Below are 20,986 nucleotides of genomic sequence, written 5' to 3' on the forward strand. Positions count from 1 at the left end.
GTTCACATTTTACCTTGGAGAACTCCTCTATTGCCCTAATCTGGGGTGGTTGGTGTTTGCTCCAACTTCAGGGCCGTTGAGAAGATGCCTGGGGGACTTGGAAGACAGTAACTACACTGCAGAGTAGCAAGTACACAGCTCACGGGTGTCCCAGTGATGGGGGAGGGTCTGGGGAGTGGGCAGCAATGGAGGAAGGAAAAGAACTGGGAAACTTCTGCCTGTATCCTTATTTTTGTCTTCAAGCCTGACACGGTGTGATCTTTTGTACAGTACTGTTTATTCAGGACTGAAAAATGGATCACTAATGAATACGGCCAGATCTGTAAGCTCCAAATTTTACTATCCCCAAAGTACGATTCATTAGTAAAGCTGGCCACACTACAGTGAATTTTCTAACCTTCAAATTAATCATTAAAAAATAGTGATGTGCACTTACATGTGGAATCTAAAATACGACACAAATGAACTTATGTATGAAACAAAAACAGACTCACAGACATAGGGAACAGACTTGTGGTTGCCAGGGGGAGGGGAGTGGGGAAGGGAAGGATTGGGAGTTTGGGATTAGCAGATGCAAACTATTATGTATAGAATGGATAAACAACAAGGTCCTACTGTATAGGAACTATATTTAATATCCTGTGATAAACCATAATGTAAAAGAATACAAAAAAGAATATATGTATAACTGAGTCACTTTGCTGTACAGCAGAAATTAACACAACATTGTAAATCAACTATACTTTAATAAGATTAAAAAAAATAGTGATATGGGTTATAGAAGGTGGCTTCTGAAATGCCTCCCAAGGATTCCATTGGATCCTATGCTTAGTGATAGCAGAGTCTGCAGTTATGCTGAAAACAGAAGAGGTTTTCTAATGTTACCTAATAAACTTGGTTATTTAACTAAAGGGACTTCTGAGCACTGTAAAAGTTACCATCTGGGTTTTCCTTGCTGCTTATAGTATAATATGAGAGAAGGAGAGATAAAGTGAGGTAAGAATATTTAAACAGGGCTTCCCTGGTGGCACAGTGGTTGGGAGTCTGCCTGCCAAAGCAAGGGACACGGGTTCGAGCCCTGGTCCGGGAAGATCCCACATGTCGTAGAGCAACTAGGCTCGTGCACCACAACTGCTGAGCCTGTGCTCTAGAGCCTGCGAGCCACAACTACTGAGCCCACGTGCCACAACTGCTGGGGCCTGTGCTCTGGAGCCAGTGCTCCATAACAGGAGAGGTCACCACACTGAGAGGCCCACACACCGCAACAAAGAGCAGCTCCAACTCGCCGCAACTAGAGAAAGCCTGTGCGCAGCAATAAAGACCCAACGCAGCCAAAAAAAAAAAAAAAAAAAAAAAAAAAGAATATTTAAACAAAAAGACAACAGGTGACCCCAAGACTAAAAAGATATACTCAGAGACTTCTGGTTTCAGCCCCAACATGGAAAGAGTTTAGGAGTCATCACTCCCATCCTTACAACAAGGAAAACCTGAACGCACTGAAAATCGATGATGTTTCTTGGACCCAGAAGAGCATAGAGGCGCCAGGGCACTGGGCTTCCCAGGAATCTGCAGAGGTGAGTGAATACAGGAAGGTGGGGCTGAGATCTGCTTCCCTGGAGACACAAACCCGAAGGACGCTCCCTCAGCGGGAATTGTGATGAATTTCTGGAGGCTGAGAGCGGAGCAGTGCGGGGGCGGGAAACTGTGGGGCCTCAGGGCGCCACCCACTTGTGGATTTTACCTCCAGAAAAGAGTGGACTTGAGCATATGTTAGTGTGAAGCGCTCCCAGTCGCTCCAGGCAGCCGTAACAACGACCCCTGCCACCTGATGACGCCTACCGCCTTGCTAAGCCCCTTCTACACATCAATATTTCGGAGCCAGTGTCTTTACCCAGAACACAGCACGATAACACCTACCTCAGAGCTGTAAAATCAATGAGAGAAATATTTGCCCAGAGATATTCACCAGGGAAAGCAAAGCCCAGATTCCAGACCGACACCTGCCTCCACAGCCATGCCGGGTCCACTGCGGTACTCAGATGCCCCAAATGTGCCTTCACATTTGTGGAACAGAAGTGTCACGAGTCACCTTTGAACTGTCAGTGGGCAAAAGCGACGGCACATGATAACTTATTTTACAAAACGGAGACGGTTCCTGTTTGGACTCGGGACTATTAAAGCAATGATTGAACGTCAGCCAACACCTGAGACTGAAATCTCCCTTCTACTGTTCTAGGGGCACCATATGGAGATGTGCTTCTGTTAGCAACTCCCTGTGCAGCTCTGGTTCCCACAGGTGAAACCAACTCCGTCCTTCGTTTTACACATGATGAAACTAAGGCTGTGGGACTGGGAAATCGAAACCGAATTATGAGCCTTGACATTTCCACACAGAATATTCAAACTACCACTACCTAGAGAAATCTAGGCAAAACTTCACATTTGGCTAAATAACATGGCTGTATCCTAACGGTCCACTGTTCAGACTTGTGATTCTAACTGTTGCAATGCAGTCTTCATGGACCAGGTGCCCTTTCTTGATTTCTTTATTTTTAGTTCCCAAGGGTCAATTTTCCACCTCTACCCGAAGGCTGCCTAATTAGACCACGACTTCCCAGGCGCCAAAGAAAGAAGACGGAGGAGAACATACAAAGAAAAAACCCTGGGGACATGCAAATACTTCACTTCAGAAAGAAGTGGATGCACTCTGCTGCCCTCCCCCCAGCACGGCCCGGGTCACGCAGATGGCGCCTCGCAGACCGCCGCCTCGTGCAGCGCCTGCCCCGGGAGCTGTAGCTGGTGGGGACTCTGCCGAGGAGCCTGGATACCGTCCCAGCTCGTCCTCCGCCCCCTCCACTGCCTCGTCTTCCCCGTGCAGTGGCGCCCGGCAGAGCCTCTTTTGCCACCTTCCGACCATCCCGGGAAGATTTGGCGGCTCCAGCCGGGGCACGAGCCGCAGGCGAGAGCGGGCGCCCGCCCCTCCAAGTGGCCCTGCTCAATTCAGCCGTGCCGGCCGGCTGAGCTGCCTGGTCCGCACGGACTGCGGCTGCAGGCGCGGCGCTGGAGGGCGTGGAGGGGTGTGCGAAGGTCGGTGCTGGAGGCCCGCGCGAGCCCGTGCGCTACGCGCCTTGCAGCCGCAGCTCCGCCCGGGGGGGCGGGGGGCGCGGGCTTCTCGTGCTTCCGCGGCTTTCCCCACCCCTTACTCAGTCCTGCCGCTCCCCCCCTCCCCATACACTTACCTCCTCGCCCCACCTCGGAGCTCGCCTTTTGGATTTGCTCGCGCTTCTGGTCTGGAGAGTCCTGGACTATTTCCCGGGAAGGCAGCCCTGGGCCGAGCGCCCTCGGAGCAGGCGGCGCCGGCCGGGCTTCCTCCGGGTCCCAGCAGCTGCTTCTCCTTCTTCGGTTCGGGCTGCAGGGCTTAGCATCCCTGGGCGGGGGGCCCCACGGAAACCTGCCGCGTGGGGACGCCGACCGGACGTGGCTGCACAGGGAGGACCCACCTCGCCTCCGGGAGACGCACACCTTGCCATCCTCCACGCGCCAAGGAACTTTTTTAAAGGGGGAGAATCGGCCTCCAACTTCCTCCGGACATGAATCAGACAGCGGGAGCCTCCAATAATGTCAGATGTCCCCCGGGGAAAGGCCACAAGGTAAGGCACCCGCGACGGAGGGGCTGGTGCGGGAACCTGGAGAGCAAGTGGCGGCTGCAGTTTGCGGGCGAGTGGACAGGCGCTGGTTTGCGTATTCCGAGCCGCCGGCCCCTCCTCAGCCGGGGAGGGGGTCCTTGAGTCCTGTCGGTGGACCGGGCGCGGGGGTTTGTGAGAACAGGTTGTGTTTAATCGACCCAAAGCCAACGCCAGGCTCTGCAGGTGCAACTGCTCTGGGCTGCCCGGGGCGCGGCCAACTTGCTGGCAGACGCAGCTGTTTCCACTGATTGCCGCGTTTCGGGGAGGGCGAGAGGTCAGCCGGGGGGCGGGAGGCAGGGCCTCTCGGAATCAGCCCGCGACACCTGCGCCAGAGCTGCCATTAAGGGCTTCCCGGGAAGCGTTCTGGGCTCTGCCCGGGGCGCACGCTCTTGTCGGTGTCACGGACACGTGCGTAATTAACTTTAATGGGCCGCTGCGTGCCTGGAATGAGTTCCAGGAAATTACTGACGTTCGGAGGAAAGAGGGGCGGGCAGCGGCCCTCTGAGGAGCTGTTCTGAGAACCTCTCCAGTGGCCCAGAGCGGGAGGGACATGCCCAGGGAAGCATCTCTGTCCGCACGCAGAGAAGCAGATCCCCACGGAGGTCTCGGTTCCACGGCGATCTCGTGCGCGGCACAGCCTTGCTTGGCCATGGTCAGTTGTCCTCTTTTCTGCCTCACCAGTCTGTTCTCACCTTAGGTAGTAGTTAGTTTGCGAGGAAATTCCTTACCTGGGTTACACAGGGAAGCTGCGCGGCCGTGTATGTATCAATGTGCTTTCAAAATATTTTAGAGTATTTCTCATTTCTCTTTTTTAACTGAAAGAAGGCAAGTACTTTGGATCTTAGATTTGATGTTACCTGAATCTGTGCTCTGAGCTTTTGTCTTGTGTTTGCTACGCCTGTTTTTGCTTCTACCTTCTTTATATGCAGAGAAGCATGTGTTTACTAGCATGTTATTAACAGATTGTTCTCATTAATACCTATTTGTTGGCTGTTGGACATATGTGGAGCTGAAGTGAGTAATGGTATTAGATGCGTTTGGTGGATAAGGGAACTCCTGGTCTGTTATGTAACATAAGGATTCAGGACTGAATACTTTTATTTCAATTAAGTGATAACCAGCGTTTTCTACTCCGTTCAGGCCTGAGTGAAATATTTGAATCAGCAAGTCATGTCTTGATCTCTGGTCTCATTAACTATGATTCGAGTAGTTACACGTTTCACGTTTACTTTATTTAATATCCTTAGGAGATGTCTTTTTAATATGGTGTAGCTGATATTATAAGACTTTAAAGTTAATAAAGTTTCACTCATCAGTGAGTATGTAGTAGAGACATTCAGAAGATCATTCAGTAATTTCTTGTTTAAACTGCCTTCGGTTCCGATGGTAAAGTGGCTTGTTGGCAATACTGCAGGGTATTGACACCAGTAAAATTTTCCGGGAAGCGTTCAAACACACAACAACAATTTAGAATGTACTAGAAAACCTTTAGTCATGAGTTAGGGATCACCCTGTGCCTCTAGCCGGTGCCCAACAAATGCTTGGTCCATTGAATGATATTAATTCAATAAACAATCATCAGGCATTTATTTAGCGAACACTGTAAACTCCTACTAAGTTCCAAGAACCCAAATACAAATCTGCAGATTGCTTTCACTCTCTAGAACACAGCTGTAGTCATACCCACCCTTCATGCTTTAAAATCTTTGATGGTCCCCATTGCCTAAAGGGAGGTTATGATTATCCATCTGCTGGGAGAAAAAAATTCCAGTCCCCTTCCTCAAAGAAGAATCTAGTTAGGTTGTACTCTGCCTTCGCACTTTGTAAGTTGTAGTTGGTAGTTGGTTTTGGAGGTTGCTGCAGTGGTGGGATGGAGGGTTAGTGAATGTTCAGGAGAGAATGCGGGGCACATACAGAGCAGGGGTTAACAGTCGACATTGGAAAGTACTGGACAGACCACATGAGACTTAGGTTTCAATAGTTTTAGTAAAGCATCAAACTTAATAATATCAGTTTATTTTATTGTACGTTTGAAGTGTTTGTTTCCATTTTATGTGCTCTTGGGAGGGTTCCTGTTGGGACACTTCTTGGGCGGAAGAGCCTCAACCTCTCCGGAAGACGTTTCAGCTGGACTCCCTTTCGTGTTGTTTATTTACTGAGGACTGTCGCAGCCATTTCTGTTCGGCACTTTATTATGACTTGTTCTTGGGCAGACATTCCTTGGGAAACATTTATTGTCTTCCTCTTTTCGGGTGGCCACTCAGTGGTTGAGTTTAGCCATCGTGGGATGTGTTATTTGCCTCTGGGATCCTTCTCAAATATTGACACCCCCAGAATTGGGAAAAGAAAGGTCCTTGTTGTAGCTTCCTTGCCCCTGACTGTGGGGTCATCGACCATCTGCTAATAGCTGCCACGGACCACAGAGGGCACCAATCCAACTGTCATCCCTGGTGTGGGCAGGAGCCACTGGTCCAGAGTGACAGCCACCTGGCACTGGGAAAGTAAAATGTCCCCACGGGATCCTCCAGTCTCCCCTACCCCGTGTCAGTCTGGTGCTGGGCGCAGTGAACGTATCCGTTAAGCACTGGTCAAGCACCAGTCAACAGCGAGGGCTGTTCTACAGATACTTGCAAGAGGGCCTAACAGCTGGGTGCAACCCACAGACCAGGGGAGCAGCTTACCTGGGGCAACTCCACAGGGGTGGGCTGTGCACCCACCAGGGCTTACTGACTCCTGCCAGCTCTGGTCTGATATTGAGACTTTCTGGAAACTCACTAAGTGCCTTACTCTCTTGCTTTCTTTTTTTTAAAAAAAGATACAAAATGAATGGTATACACTTTATGCTACTAATTACACAAATACACATGTGAAGAGAAAAGACAGTAAGGAAATATACCACACTGTTAACTCTGATGAGCTCAGTATTAGGAGACAGAATGATTCTTATTTTCACTATACTTTCCACTTAAATCTTCCATGGTTATAATATATTGTAGGGTTTTGTAGGGTTTTTTTAAAATATATTTTGCAATAATATCACTAAACAATGTGAACGTTTAAAATTTTGGTTTGGAAAACTTACATACCATTGTAGAAGGAATTTATTAAAATCCAATATAACCTTTATAGAAAGAAGAGCTGCAGTTTTATTATTTATACAAGATGTTTGCATTTCTTTTTCACAGTCTGAAAGATACTAAAGTCTTCCGTGGTAAAAGGTGGGGTTACTGATACATCTCAGTGGTGCAGAATGGACAACTTAAACTTTAATGTGTAGCCGCTCAGCTGTATTCCAAAATTATTCTGTAATTTGTTTAAAAAAATTTTTTTTTCCTTATGTTAACTTCTTACTTCATTGGTGCTAATTACTAATACTTTTCTTCACTGCTTTTTGAAGCGTAAGAGTAGTGGTACATACAAGTGACTGCTACTGATGTGGGGTGAGCATATTCAGGCCTGCAGGGTAGCCTCACACTGTTTTCTGATCTCGCCAGAGTATTAAAATTTCAATGTCATGCGTATTGAGAGGAAAATAAATTTTATATTTAAAACATTTTGACTGATAAACTAGATACAATATTGTATCTGAAGCTCTAATTTTGATTGCTTTATGTTGGGCATTTTTATAGTTGTTGGGGGAAATCAAGAGGACATAACTGCTGGTTGACCTGTGAGCTGGACCAGGGCAGTTGGAGGCTCCTCCCCCCGCCCCCGTCCTTGGAAGCTGCGTCTGCCTACTGTTCCCACAGTGGGAGCCCTTCCAAGGACGCAGCGTTGAGAGAGTGAGCTGCTGTTGAGACCACCTGGCCTGAATACGTGACCGAACCCAGTTAAGGCCTATCTATAAACTTGAGGATTCTGGCGGGCGGGTAAGGAGATCTGCGGGTCTTGGGGCCACCCGAGATCCAAGTCCCCTTGCTTATTAAAACTGCCCCCTGCCAGTCTGGAGTGGTCTCTCCTTGCCCTCCACATGTGGGGGCAGGTTTCAGATTGCACCCCGAAGCTCCTGAGGTTTTGAACCAGAAATAATCCAAGTGGTAAAAGTTTCTTTCTGATGAACTTAGCTTCTTTCTTCCTATTCACTTCTGCTTTCTACTTCTGGTGCTTATTTCACCACGAGACAGGGATGGCAAAGATACGGCCTATGGGTTCAGTTCAGGTTGGGTCTCTGTCATTTTCCCTTCAGGGCCTTAAAAACAAAGGACTCTGTCAACAGAAAGCATTTTGGTCCAACAGGAATATGCATTTTGTGAAATAATACTAGCTAGACCCACCTGCAGTTTTACTTGGCCTTTATTCTGAAAGGTATTTGGTTCCCGTTAGAGAATTCTGAGTTGAAAAGATTTTGGTTTCTCTTTCAGCACTTTTTTTTTTTAACATCTTTATTGGAATATAATTGCTGTACAATGGTGTGTTAGTTACTGCTGTATAACAAAGTGAATCAGCTATACGTATACATATATCCCCATATCTCCTCCCTCTGCATCTCCTTCCCACCCTCCCTATCCCACTCCTCTAGGTGGTCACAAAGCACCGAGCTGATCTCCCTGTGCTATGCGGCTGCTTCCCACTAGCTATTTTACATCTGGTAGTGTGTATGCGTCCATGCTACTCTCTCACTTTGCCCCAGCTTCCCCCACCCTGTGTCCTCAAGCCCATTCTCTACGTCTGCATCTTCCTGTCCTGCCCCTAGGTTCTTCAGAGCCTTTTTTTTATTAGATTCCATATATATGTGTTAGCATCTTTTAGCACTTTTATTTTTTAAAATTTTATTTTATTAATTTTTTTATACAGCAGGTTCTTATTAGTTATCCGTTTTATACATAATAGTGTATGTATGTCAATCCCAATCTCCTAATTCATCCCACCACCACCCCCTTTGCCGCCTTGGTGTCCATACATTTGTTCTCTACACCTGTGTCTCTATTTCTGCAGCACTTTAAAGGTGGCATTCCACTGAATTCTCGTCTCAGTTTTTTCTACTGAGAAGTGAGTAGTCATTTGCTACACTGGTCCCTGTGTGTAATGTGCCATTTTTCTCTATATACTGTCAAGATCTTCTCTCTGGTTTTCATTGTTTGAATGTTACATGCCCGGGCATGGTTCTCTTCCTGTGTATCCTGCTAGGGGTTCAAAGGTCATCTTGAATCTTTAAATTCACCACATTTGGGAATTTTGTGGCCATTATCTCTCCCAATGTTTTCTCCTGCCCTATTCTCAATTTGTTGAGATGACAATTATACGTATGTTATGCACTTTATATCATTTTGCAGATCTTCATTTTCCTCTCTCTTCTTCAGATACACAGTCATTTCTATCGCTCAGTTTTCACATTTTGTGCTGTCTTCTCCATTCTACTGTTTGCAACTTCAGTGGTTTACTTCAGATGTTGTATTCTTAATTCCAGAATTCCCACTTTGTTCTATCTTCCCTGCTTAGATTTGCGGTCTTTCATTCGTTGTGTGAGTCCCATTTTCCTTTAATTGATGGCCCTCATTAGTAATCGCCACTTTTAAAATCCTTGCCTTCTAACATCTGGGTCGTTTGGGGACTGATCTGTGTTGATTGTGCTTCTTTGTTGAGAATGGGTCACGTTTTCATATTTCTTTGTATGTTGAGTAATTTTGAATTTTATCCTTGACATTGCGAATGTTGGGTGGAGACTGGTTTCTGTCCATTCTCACTAAGGTAGGCAATTAAGTAAACAGCAACTTACATGTAATTGTGTTGCTTTATCCTTATCTTGATCACCTTGAATTTCTCCAGTATTTGCATGCCTCAGGGGGCACCCAGGGATTTGGGCAGCATTTATACACAGAATTTGAGGCTCTCCTACTGTTTTTTTTTTTTTTTAGTTCTAGAAATCCCCCCTCACTTTCTAGCTGAAGCAACTACCTCAAACCCTGTCCTCTACAAAATCTGCTCACTTCGGGTTGTTCTCTAGGGCTTTCAGATTATCAACTTGTTTTGCATTTTGAAAATTATATGTGTGAAGCTGGTTTGTCATGACCTTAACTCAGCCATTGTTGGGTCTGGGACTCCCCCTGTCTTTCTCACCAATAAATTTAATGCCCAGACTTTAGAATCAGTGGTTTGGGGGACCTCGCCTAGTGGAGCCCTGGAATCAGTGACATCAAGTTTCTATAACTCAACAGCCCTCTAGACTTACTCCTAACTTTTTCTAAATCTTTTTTTTTTTCTGTTTCAAATTCTTTATTATACATCATGGTTGCACAGTTTGAAGATGGTTCAATACAATTGATTTTCAATTTTTCTTTGAATATTTTCCAGATTACTACATGGAAGTGACCATGAAAATATTTGGCATTTTAAAATTTTGAAACTCTGAACAGGCACTTACATGAAGGAAAACATTACCATTCACAGATAACCACATTTAAAACAGCTGCTTCAGGGCTTCCCTGGTGGCGCAGTGGTTGAGAGTCCACCTGCCAATGCAGGGGACACGGGTTCGTGCCCCGGTCTGGGAAGATCCCACATGCCTTGGAGTGGCTGGGCCCGTGAGCCTGTGCGTCCAGAGCCTGTGCTCCGCGACAGGAGAGGCCACAACAGTAAGAGGCCTGTGTACCACAAAAAAAAAAAAAAAAAAAAAAAAAGATGCTTCAGCACATGGTACATGGAACCTTTTGCCAGTCAAGAAGTTGGTTACTGACCATTTTTCAAAGTGCCGTAGTAGTAAAACAGGCTTAAAGAAATGTAATTTGAGTTACTTAGCTTACCCATAAAGTAAGGTTAACTGACAAGACTTGCACTGAAGTGTATAAAAAAATATTGGTACAAAAACCACTGAACCATAAGTGAAAGTAGTTTCACACAACAGGCTTCGTTTTAGTTCCTACACCCCACATTTAGTGTATTTGCAGTCAGACCCCATGCATAGCATAAAAACAGATGACTGCAACCTTCTTTTTTAGAGGGTTTGAATATTACTTGAATTTAATGTTTAAAAAATTTAAACAGAGTGGCTGAAGAAGTTTAAATTTGAGTTTGAACTAGTCAAGGTTCCAATTTAACAAACATGAAATTGTCCAGATCTGGGTAACTACATACTTCACCTGTTCTCCTCGGTCCCCCATCCTCAAATTTTCCCCTGAAAAGGGAAGAGAATATTTGCAAGAAAATTATATTTGCATATATGTGCTAAAAAGATTCATTAAACCAAAAAAATTTTTTTCTAAGTATTTAAGGAAAAATTATATAGTTTTAACAAACTAAAATGCCAACCTAGAGTCAACTCCGCATTGCAGAAAACATACAGTGGTACCTATCAGTTAGTAGTAGCAAAATGGTTACTTAATATGGTACCCCCCCCCCCAAAAGCTGCAATGACATGCCACATAATCTCTTATGGAAAAAAATTTTAAATTCACACCACAGAAGACTTCAAAGAGAACAAAATTCAGGAAGCCATGGAATGGTAGACTCAGAGGCACCTGCAGTAAAACACTTGTGTGCATTTCTCAAACATGTATGGAAAATCATAAATGCAGTTTTCAAAAATTTTGAAATGCCATGTTTTAAATCTTTGCAGGATGTACAGGCCACTCAGGTTTTCTAATTTTATTTGAATACCCAATATTTAATTTTTTGCATGTAGAGAATAAGAGGTAATCATTAGCATGAAAAAGGAGAAGCAAAGAATTTGTAATCAACATTATGCAGAAAGAAAGCAAAATTACAAATACCAGCCTACTCACATGAAAATCTTTAATGTTTATGCTGATGTATAGCTGAGTGCTTATCATTAAATGAAAGTGTGCAGTTAAAAAAGAAAAAAACAACACGGCAGTTTAAGAAAGTTCCAGTGTTTCAAAGAAAGCATTTTTTAAATATGTATATACGTGAAGAACATTTAGTTATGCCATAAAATAAACTCAGCACTGTACGATAAAGGAAGGCTATCATAAATGGGGTTTTGGCTTTTTCCCCCGCCCTACACGCTGCGACCATCTTTAACCTGCCGAGCTTAAATCTCAACGGATGTAGGAGGTTTTTTCTTCTTTTTTCCTCCTATTCAGTTCACATTTCAGGCGGCTCAGCAGATGCCTGTGATTCTGGCGATTCAACTCTCTGGTGAAAGTTTGCCCTGTTTCCTCAGTTTTTCAGGAGCTTTTCTCCACAAAATGATCTCCTGCTGCTTGAAGTACGTCCTGTCTTCCTCATCAACAAGGACTAGAATTAAAAAGCACCTTATGGGGCTTCCCTGGTGGCGCAGTGGTTGAGAGTCTGCCTGCCCATCAGGGGACACGGGTTCGTGCCCCGGTCCGGGAGGATCCCACATGTTGCGGAGCGGCTGGGCCCGTGGGCCATGGCCACTGAGCCTGCATGTCCGTAGACAAAAAAAAAAAAAAATACCTTATGGAAAATTTTTTGTTCACATCTCTCACTGTTGGAGTTGGGTCATATCCCACTAAAAACAGTCTTATTGGAGTTGATTCTCCTTTTACTGGTGTACCATCCATTGTTTCATATTTAGCGATTGTTTCTGTTGTGGTGCTGGGTCCAATTCCCGTGATCTCTTTTTTCAATCAGTTGTAACTCCATGTGTTGGATTTTTATTCTTACTAATAAGAAGTAAATTTTTCCCACAATCACATCCTTTAAATGATACTTTGATTTATTATATTCAAATTATACGTGTAGACGATCTTCAGTGCCGCTTCCATCTTAACAGAGTTGTTGACATCAGGATGGGTAGCAGGCTGGTGAACAATAAGGTCAGACGTATTCTTTTACCAAGTCTGTCAGTCTTCTTGCTGTTGTCACTTTAAGGAAACACCTTAAGCAGGCATTGGCACCGATATAAGACTCGCGTGGCTTTTCAACTTGCGTACATACAAAGTCGTAACTTCTGCTCCGAGCCGGTTCTCCAGGTAAGGCTAGTTCTTTCATTAGGTTTACAGACTCGTGAGTATTACTCTTGTCATTGAAAAGTTCAGTTTGACCTACAAATTCAGTTCGGATTCCTTGGTGTTCTAGCCTCTTTCCAGGCTACGTTTACCTTTCCTGAAACAGATTCTCCATCACAGAAAAGATAGCGCTTTTCTACTTTGCCAACTTCCGTTTTCATTTCCGCCATTTTCCTGTTTTCCCCATCATTAAGGACAACGTCGATCTCACACACGGGACCAAAAAATCCTCCAAGAAAACCCATTGTCGGTGCTGCCACCGCCGCGTCCCCCCCCACTTCACTCCTCTTCCTTCAGGAGAACTCCCAGCCCAGGCTCCTGTTTTTCTAAATCTTTAGTACAAAATTTAATGCTCCTCTGCACTTTGAGACCATATCCGGGGAAGAAAGGCCAGCTGGTACCATTCTCCCAGTATTGCTTTACCCTCCTACCCTCCCCTCCCCAGGACTCTTTAACTCTCTGTGAACCACTCTTCTTCTTGGTTCTCAGTCTTTTTTCATATCTTCTTTTGTCACTCTTTCCTCTCCGTCTCTTTTTTTCCCCCAATGTATGTGCTCCAAAATTCACATTCTGATAAATAATAACTTGTTAAATCGAAAGGTTCTCATTTGTTCCTTTTTCCCCTTTCACAAAAAACAAAAGCCAATTTAATGATCTCCCTTCTCCAAGATAACTCCTCATTTCCCACTCTTTCCTGCCCCTTCCAGTTTAGATCCGCAGAGCTTCGCTTCATGGGCCATTTCACCCACTTTCCAAACTTTTCCTCAGTCTGCACGTTTTCTTTTTGGAATTAAGCACCTCCTCCTCCTTTTCACGGGTTGAAGGATTTCCCTACCGGGTCTGGGGACACAGCTGAATCACCGACTTCCTCTCCTTAGGAAGCCTTCCTAGTGGTTAGATCAGCCGTGACTCACAAGCTGCTCTGGGCATCACAGACACACGCGAGGCTTGGGAATTGTGATTATCGCTGTCATAACGTGGTTCACGTCCTGCCTTTTCTCCTCCCTCACACGTTCTGGCCTGGGAGTGAGCACATCACAGCCACCATCCCTGGCCTGGGAGTGAGCACATCACAGATCTAGAATTCACCTGACAAGGTGTCCATCGTTACTCCGGGTTGCAGGTACCACTCTCCAGCTTGTCTTTTGGCTTGAATTTCAGACCTTTCTACCTGTTCTGATCCCTGTACCTACCAGGACCTCAGCCGACAGCTCTTACTGAATTCCCAGCTTCCCTGATCCTGACCACTGACATCTGTCATCCTCTGTGGGAGTGCCTGTTTTTCCCATTAGAGAGAATCCTCTGTTTTATTTTATTTTGTTTATTAATTAATTAATTTATTTGAAGTATAGTTGATTTATAGTGTAGTGTTAATTTCTGCCGTACAGCAGTGATTCAGGTATACATATGTATACATACTTTTTCATATTCTTTTCCATTATGCTTTATCACAAGATATTGAATATTGTTCCCGGTGCTATACAGTAGGACCTTGCTGTTTATTCGTTCTATATATAATAGTTTGCATTGGTTCATCCCAAACTCCCAATCCATCCCTCCCCCGTATGCCCTCCCCCTTGGCAACCACAAGTCTACTCTCTATGTCTATGAGTCTGTTTCTGTTTCATAGGTAAGTTCATTTGTGTCATATTTTAGATTCCATATATAAGTGATATCATATGGTATCTGTCTTTCTCCTCCTGACTTACTTCACTTAGTATGATAATCTCTAGGTCCATCCATGTAGCTGCAAATGTATGACAGTATCTTTTTTGCTTCTGTTCCTATTCCAGTTTCCCCTTAATTTCTGTGACGGTTTTATTTTTTCTCCAATTTATTTCCCAAGTTTGCCCACCGTTGCTTCATTTTTTTCTTACCTTCTCATTCTCTCTTTCCTGGATTATTACATATTTCCTGATGCCCTCCCTTCATAGAGACAATTCTTAAGATTTAAAAAAATGCATGTGAGTCTGTTGCTGTTTTGTAGATAAGTTCATTTGTGTCCTCTTTTGGATTCCAGATATAAGTGATATCATATGGTATTTGTCTTTCTGACTTACTTCTCTCAGCGTGATAATCTCTAGGTCCATCCACATTGCTGCAAATGGTATTATTTCAAGAGAATCCTCTGTATTTTAAAAGCCAGTATTTTGTAATAACTGTAAATGGAATGTAACCTATAGAATTGTCTAGAAAGTTAAAAAATTAAACAAAAACCAAAGATAATTTTGCTCAGGTAATTTTGCTCAATCCTCTCATTTCATAAAACCTGAGATCCAACAGGGTATAAGTAGTTCGTGAGAGAGTCAAGACTCAATTTTCGTTCCCTGCTTCCCAGACTTGCCAGATTCCATGGAACCAGGGCTGTTTCACGGCTGTCTTCTTTATTTGCACACAAAGTCAACGGCCACATGCTGTATCAGCCTAAGGACGCTTCAGTGGTATTTAATGTTCCCAAGGGTGTGTCCTCGTCAGGGTTTGTCTTGCCAACCATGGTTCTTCATGCTAAACAAGGAGCTTCCTTGTGTGGTTAGTAATTTCTGAAAGAAATAGGAAAAGAAACCCATATAAATAAAAATATATATATGTAAATTCTTTTAGCTACCCAGAATCTAAATCATCCTGGAGAATTTTAGAAAGTTTAATGGAATGCATGAAACATAAATTGCTTTAATGACTTCCAGAATATTAGTGAAAATCTATTTATGTTATTTTGGTTTACGTTTTATTGATTTTTAAATTTTTCATTGTCCTCTCGCTTTCTCAGTAAAATGCATAAAACAAAGATAAGCTCATGCATAAGTTAACCAGGAATAGAGGGCTGTAAATGAGAAGTAAATGTTTTTCTGGTCTAACAGGTTGGATTGTTTTGGATTGTTTTGGATTGTTTTGGATTGTCAAAAACTGTCCCTCAAGTGCAGTATTTTAATGATCTCGCATCTAGTATCTTGTGAAGGAAACAGAGGGATTGGAATTTTGTAGATCCCAAATCTCATATTACTTTTGACTAAGGGCCTGGAAATCTATATTTAGTCAACAGAGGTGGAGGAAAGTTATCTGACACCTCACTCATCCCCTCCCCACATTTTAGGGCCTTAGAAAGTTTGAATTGTCTTCATGCCACATGATTATAGTGCTCTTTCAAGTGTCTCTATCTTCCTCTTTTATTTTTAAAATTTAAAACAATTTTTTATTGAATATAGCGGATATACAATGTTGTGTTAATTTCAGGAGTACAGTAAGGTGATTCAATTATACATATATATATTCTTTTTCAGATTCTTTTCCATTATGGTTTATCACAGGATATCAAATATAGTTCCCTGTGCTATACAGGAGGACCTTGTTGTTTATCTACTTTATATGTAGTAGTATGTATCTGTTAATCCCACACTTCCGTCTTCCTTTTTTTTTAAATGAAATTTTCAAATGCAGTTAAGAAGACATAAGGTAGTTAGACGTGACTAGATAATTAAAAATTATATCTGACAAAATGTGAATGCAGCAGAACAAGTTCACATTTTTTAATTTTATTTTTCATAAAATAAAAGATGAAGATGCATGGGGCCTTTGCTAAAGTCATCTCAAATGTATGAGTTCAGATGTGGAAAAACTCGTTCGGCGGAGGAATGTGGAATTGAGGGAAAGGGGGATGACTGGGTCTCACAGTGGGTTGAGCTGTGCCTCCTGTTTGGGTTGAGTCTCAGGGAAGTGGCTGCAGCTTTCTGGGCCTTTTTTTTTTTTTTCTTTTCATTATGTGAAAACTGAGGACATTCACTAGGTTTCAGAGCCCCATCAAGCTCTTACTTGCTGATGATTTTTCAACCCTCGGAAGAGCCAGGGCGGAGTGATTGCCATTATTAAGACATCCCTGGGCATAGAAATCAAAGGCATTTCTGTAGTAAAACGTACTCGATGGAAACGCTAAGCCAGTGGGAGTCCTTCACACTTTAGCGTAAAAACAAACACGATGAATATCTGACATAAACTTGAGGCCTGAAGACTGGAAGGTCCTAAATGAAGAGGCCATCAACAGTTTGAGATGCCTTTCTCTGTCCTTCCACTTTTCACAACTTTTTCCTGAATGTTATCTTATTTCATCTTCATAACAGCTACTAAGGTAGATACCTAAGTTTTTATTTCTCCTTTTTTTTTTTTAACTGAGGAAATGGAGCTCCATGATTATATGCAAAGCACTTGTAGTCACGGTGGGGGGGGGGGTAGAAAGCAAGAAAATGTGTTCAAACTGAAAATGTATAAATAAATAGTAATGCATTTTGTTATTCAGTAAGTTTCAACCCCTAAGTCTATCTATTCCTTTCCTCGGTGCTGAGGTTTATTTATGTATTGCATAGGCATTGGACTCCTTGTTTACTGTTCTTAAAAAAAAAAAAAATACCGCTACTTTTATGAGTGACATAGGATTTTCACAGATGAGACAGGAAACGACAGCGTAAAATACCAGGGGGTGTGAAACATGAGTACAGCCACATTGCAGGATTGCAGTTGGTCAGAGAAAAGAGTGGTCAGCAGTGTTTAGCCGGGTCATAGCATGTGTCCTACAGTCATAGAAATAGCACGCAGACGCAAGGCTTAGTGCAACACACTTTTTCTTCTTCCCTGATTGATAACTGATCTTTGGCAACTGAGGGACACATAGAATTCTGATAGACAGTTATTACTTCACATTGTCTGTATTGGCTTCTGGTGCTTTTTATTTGGAACCCGTGAGAATAGAGTCTCGTTCTTTCCAGTACAGGAACTCTGCAGCTTAATTTCCTCTGCGTAACAGTCAAGAGTCTGAGAAATCATCAAGAGGAACACGATATGAAACAAATAAAAACAATAAAGCAATGTGTATCATCTTCTCCCCGGCTGTATCCACTTTTGTGGTGGTGCAACATTTCTTTCTTAATTCACTCGTCAACTCCCAGCTGGACATGTGTGTACCAGAGATGCTATTCATTGCTTCCTGGGCCATTTATGGTCTGTGACAGTAGAACCCTGCCCACGCCCCTCCTTTCCTGTTTGAAACAGAGGACTCGACCTTCTCCTGATACAGCTGTTTAGACCAGGGCCGACCACGTGCTCCCAGGGGGATAGATCCCCAGGATGTGCTGAGCCAGTCAAACACTCTCTTGGAAATTTGAGCTAAGAGACACCCATCAGAGGACAGAGGGCTCACAGGTAAGATCACATAGACTCTGACAGCCATGTACGGTCATGGGCTGTTAAGGATAACTGTTGGGAGAAAGGGGAGGGGGGAGCAGCAGAGGTGACAGACACGATGACCCCTGAGACTCAGAGGACCCGGCCTCACTTTCAGACTTTCTGGGTACAGTTCACGTGAAGCCTGTCTCTACTCCCCTTTATTTCCTCGTAGGCTCCTTCTGTTTCCTGAGATGTCCAATATGTAAAGTTGATAGAAAATAAAGAAAACTCTGTAATTACTACCAAGATTTCCTATTTTTCACTCCCTCTCCCCATTCCTACCAAATAGAACTGTTTTGGTTGAACAGACTTTTTGATAAGCTTCTTTGCATTCTTGCTGTGTATCTCAGGAGACACAAGTGAGGGGAAAACAAAAGTCACTGAATTGCTTTCTAAGCAGGAGTGGGACTGATGGCTACGTTCCAGGTTATTAGTGGACAGAGCTCGCCAGAGCTGAACTTGTCAGAAAAATAGAGGGTATGTGTGAGGCTTTATAGCAAGAGATAAAAGGGAACAAGGAAGAAAAAGATGATGTTGCTGGTGGCCAGGAGATGTGGGTTGGGGAACAGAATAGAAATGTTGGGTGTTGTATGTCACTTTTCAGAGAAGTAGCAAGAAAACCTGTGGGCTCACTGATGTGCTATATGGCTAGACCTGGCTTTTCTGTGGCAATTGGAGTTGGGTCGTTTGATGTAACATTGAATATAGGTTCAAGATGAGGGGCGGACAAGGTCTCCACTGCCCAGAATATCTCGATTACATCCACGATACATTTGTTTGTTATTGTTTTTGCTTTGCTTTTTACTTTGAGCTACTTTGGGGGGTTTCTACAGTTTTCGCTATCAAATGAGCTCTAGGAAAAATGATGTGGAATGTGTAAAGCGCCTGGGGGCTTCAATAAGCCCGAGACCCGACCTCCTTCTTCAGTGAATTCCCAGGGTTCTTCTGAATGCCCTGGACTCATGGAGCTTTCATGAAACGACCTTATTTTTTTCCACCTGTGCCTTTGAAACAAATCTTTGGCTAGTTTGTACCCAGATTTGTGAAGCTGTTTAGCTTTTGCTGGGTCCTTTTCTGTTACAAATAGTGTGATTTCAGAAGTTAAAATGCCCAGGCCAGTCTACTGAAATAAGCTCAAGACAGGCTTCTCCTCTCTCTCAGCTTGACCTGTTTGAGGTCTAGAAGCCTGTGGGACGGGTGGGGGGCGGCTTCTCTGTGCCTCCTTCCTGGCACGTTTCTTATTCCTCTTCTGCACCCACCAGTCCCCATTTGTCACTCCTCCAAGGCTGAGTTCAGACAGAGAAGAAATGAGGGGAAAGGCAGAGCGAATATGGAGGGTCACAGATGGCTCTAGATGTGGCAAATGCACAAAAGTGACCTTTTCTTCTCGTGGGGTGTTTTCAGGGCGTTTTCTTGGAATGTGCTCACACGGGATATTGATGAGTGACTGTAGCATCTTCCCCAGCTGTGATGCCGTCCCCATCCTCACGCTTCCTGGTGTCACCCTGGGCCAGGTACTTTGCTCCGTTGGGTGGGGCTCCTGGCTTCCACCTCCCACGTGGTCCATTTCTGGTTCATGAGAAGCATCCTGTGTCCATCACCGTTACTGGTACAGCTTGCTCACTCTTCACATCCGGCTGCCTGAGAGGCACTCTGGGTTCAGCTCCTTGATTTTAAACTTTTCCAGGAGGGGTCTGTGTACCACTGCTTTATGCTCCGGGGGGCCCCATTTCAAGCTCCCTGAGGGGAACTCTGTTCTCAGAGACAACCAACAGCTTTGCTTTTCCTCATCCGGTTGTACATCCTTCTCCACCGGAAGGATGGAGATTCCAGAGAATTCCACCAATTCTCTGTATTGGAAGCTTCCTCTCAGGTGGATGATGGCTATTGTGTGCTATCCATTTCAAACCCTTTTATCATTTCCCGTATTAATAGTCCAACGGACCCTTTAGGCTGTAGGGATGCTTGGCTACCATCATTACAGTTCTTAACTTTTGGTGCCTCAGCTGAAACTGAGTTAGGAAGATACTGTTAAGCTTGGTTCTCTCTCTACTTGGAGTTATCTTACATCTCTGAGAACACCGGGCAGTTGGTGACATGTGTAAGGGGGGATGTTCCCTAAGCGCAGTGTGTGTATTGAGAGGATGTGTCTTGGCTTCTGTGATTTGAAAAGGATTCACAGAAGCGCTGGGGTTTCTGCTGGGCAGTGGAGGACACAGTGCTTCGCTTGAGATGGTGCTTTATCTAAAGAACACAGGCAGCCTCGCCAAAATGGAAAGTTTCCATTTTCTTTACTCATTAAGTACGGGGGTTGCTTACGTGCTCATGTGTATCCAAGGAAAGTGGGAACTCTTGGCAAATTCACCCTTCACGCTAAAATCCCCGCTAGCGTGGTGCTTCTCAAACCTTGCTGTGTACACCCCTCACCTAGGCATTCTCGTAAGAACGCATATTCTGATTGAGTAGTTCTGGGGTGGGGCCCGAGATTCTGCATTTCTTAGAAAGCCCCCCAATGCTGCTATTGGTGGTCATCCTCAGAGCACCGATTTTTTTTGTATACAGGCCTGGTCCAGCGTCTTGGATCAGCTGTCCACTTCAGATAGCATCTTCTTCTCGTCCTGCTCTGGTAGTTTCTCCCCTCAGAGCACACTTTGAGTAGCCAGGCTCCATTGCTTCCCTGAGTAATGCGTCACGTATTAAGTGACGCATTTGGTATGTAATTGTGACAAATCGCTGGAAGTCTTTCATTTTGGGAAAAGGGTCTTCGTCGTACTTTGCACGTAATGGTCCCTCATTTCTTTGATCTGTGATTAGAAATTGTGGTACCATTCATTTGGAGAGGAGGATTGAAATAGGAAGGAAAAGAGTGGACTTCCCATGGTCCGCTAGGCTCTCAACTGGCTTTGTGGCCGTTGCCAAGGAATCAGCATCTCCATGTTTAGCCACTTTTATTAAAGAGTTTATTGTGTTAGGTGGTCTCCAGGGGCCTAGAAAATACTAATATTATATTTCTAAATATATTTTGTGCTTGTCTACTCAGCTGTATTATTAAAAAAAACTTGGGAGCCAACTCTGTATTTTTCCATATATTTTTATTCCTGGAACAGGAGCTAGAACCTTGCCCTTAGTTCATGGCCAGTAAATATTTGTGGATGATGT

General features: G+C 44.0%; 1 protein-coding gene and 1 pseudogene across 2 annotated transcripts in view; one reads left to right on the forward strand and one right to left on the reverse strand.

Annotated features, from left to right (window-relative positions):
* Positions 1–3,590: 3,590 nt before the first annotated feature.
* Positions 3,591–20,986, forward strand: part of DPP6 (dipeptidyl peptidase like 6) — a gene marked incomplete at both ends in the record, with an annotated part of 1,037,088 nt that continues 1,019,692 nt past the window's right edge. The window contains one exon of the mRNA XM_082846708.1: positions 3,591–3,650. Coding sequence (XP_082702834.1) covers positions 3,591–3,650 — 60 coding nt within the window. The remainder of the gene's footprint in view (positions 3,651–20,986) is intronic.
* LOC309966068 (vacuolar protein sorting-associated protein 26A-like) lies at positions 11,706–12,861 on the reverse strand (annotated as a pseudogene). Its single transcript has 2 exons — positions 12,063–12,861; positions 11,706–11,896 (listed from the first exon to the last, which is right to left on the reverse strand). The product of its transcript is annotated as a vacuolar protein sorting-associated protein 26A-like (transcript).

This window comes from Leucopleurus acutus, assembly GCF_964270905.1.
Source record: "Leucopleurus acutus genome assembly, chromosome: 9".
In the NCBI taxonomy this organism is placed as follows: Eukaryota; Metazoa; Chordata; class Mammalia; order Artiodactyla; family Delphinidae; genus Leucopleurus; species Leucopleurus acutus.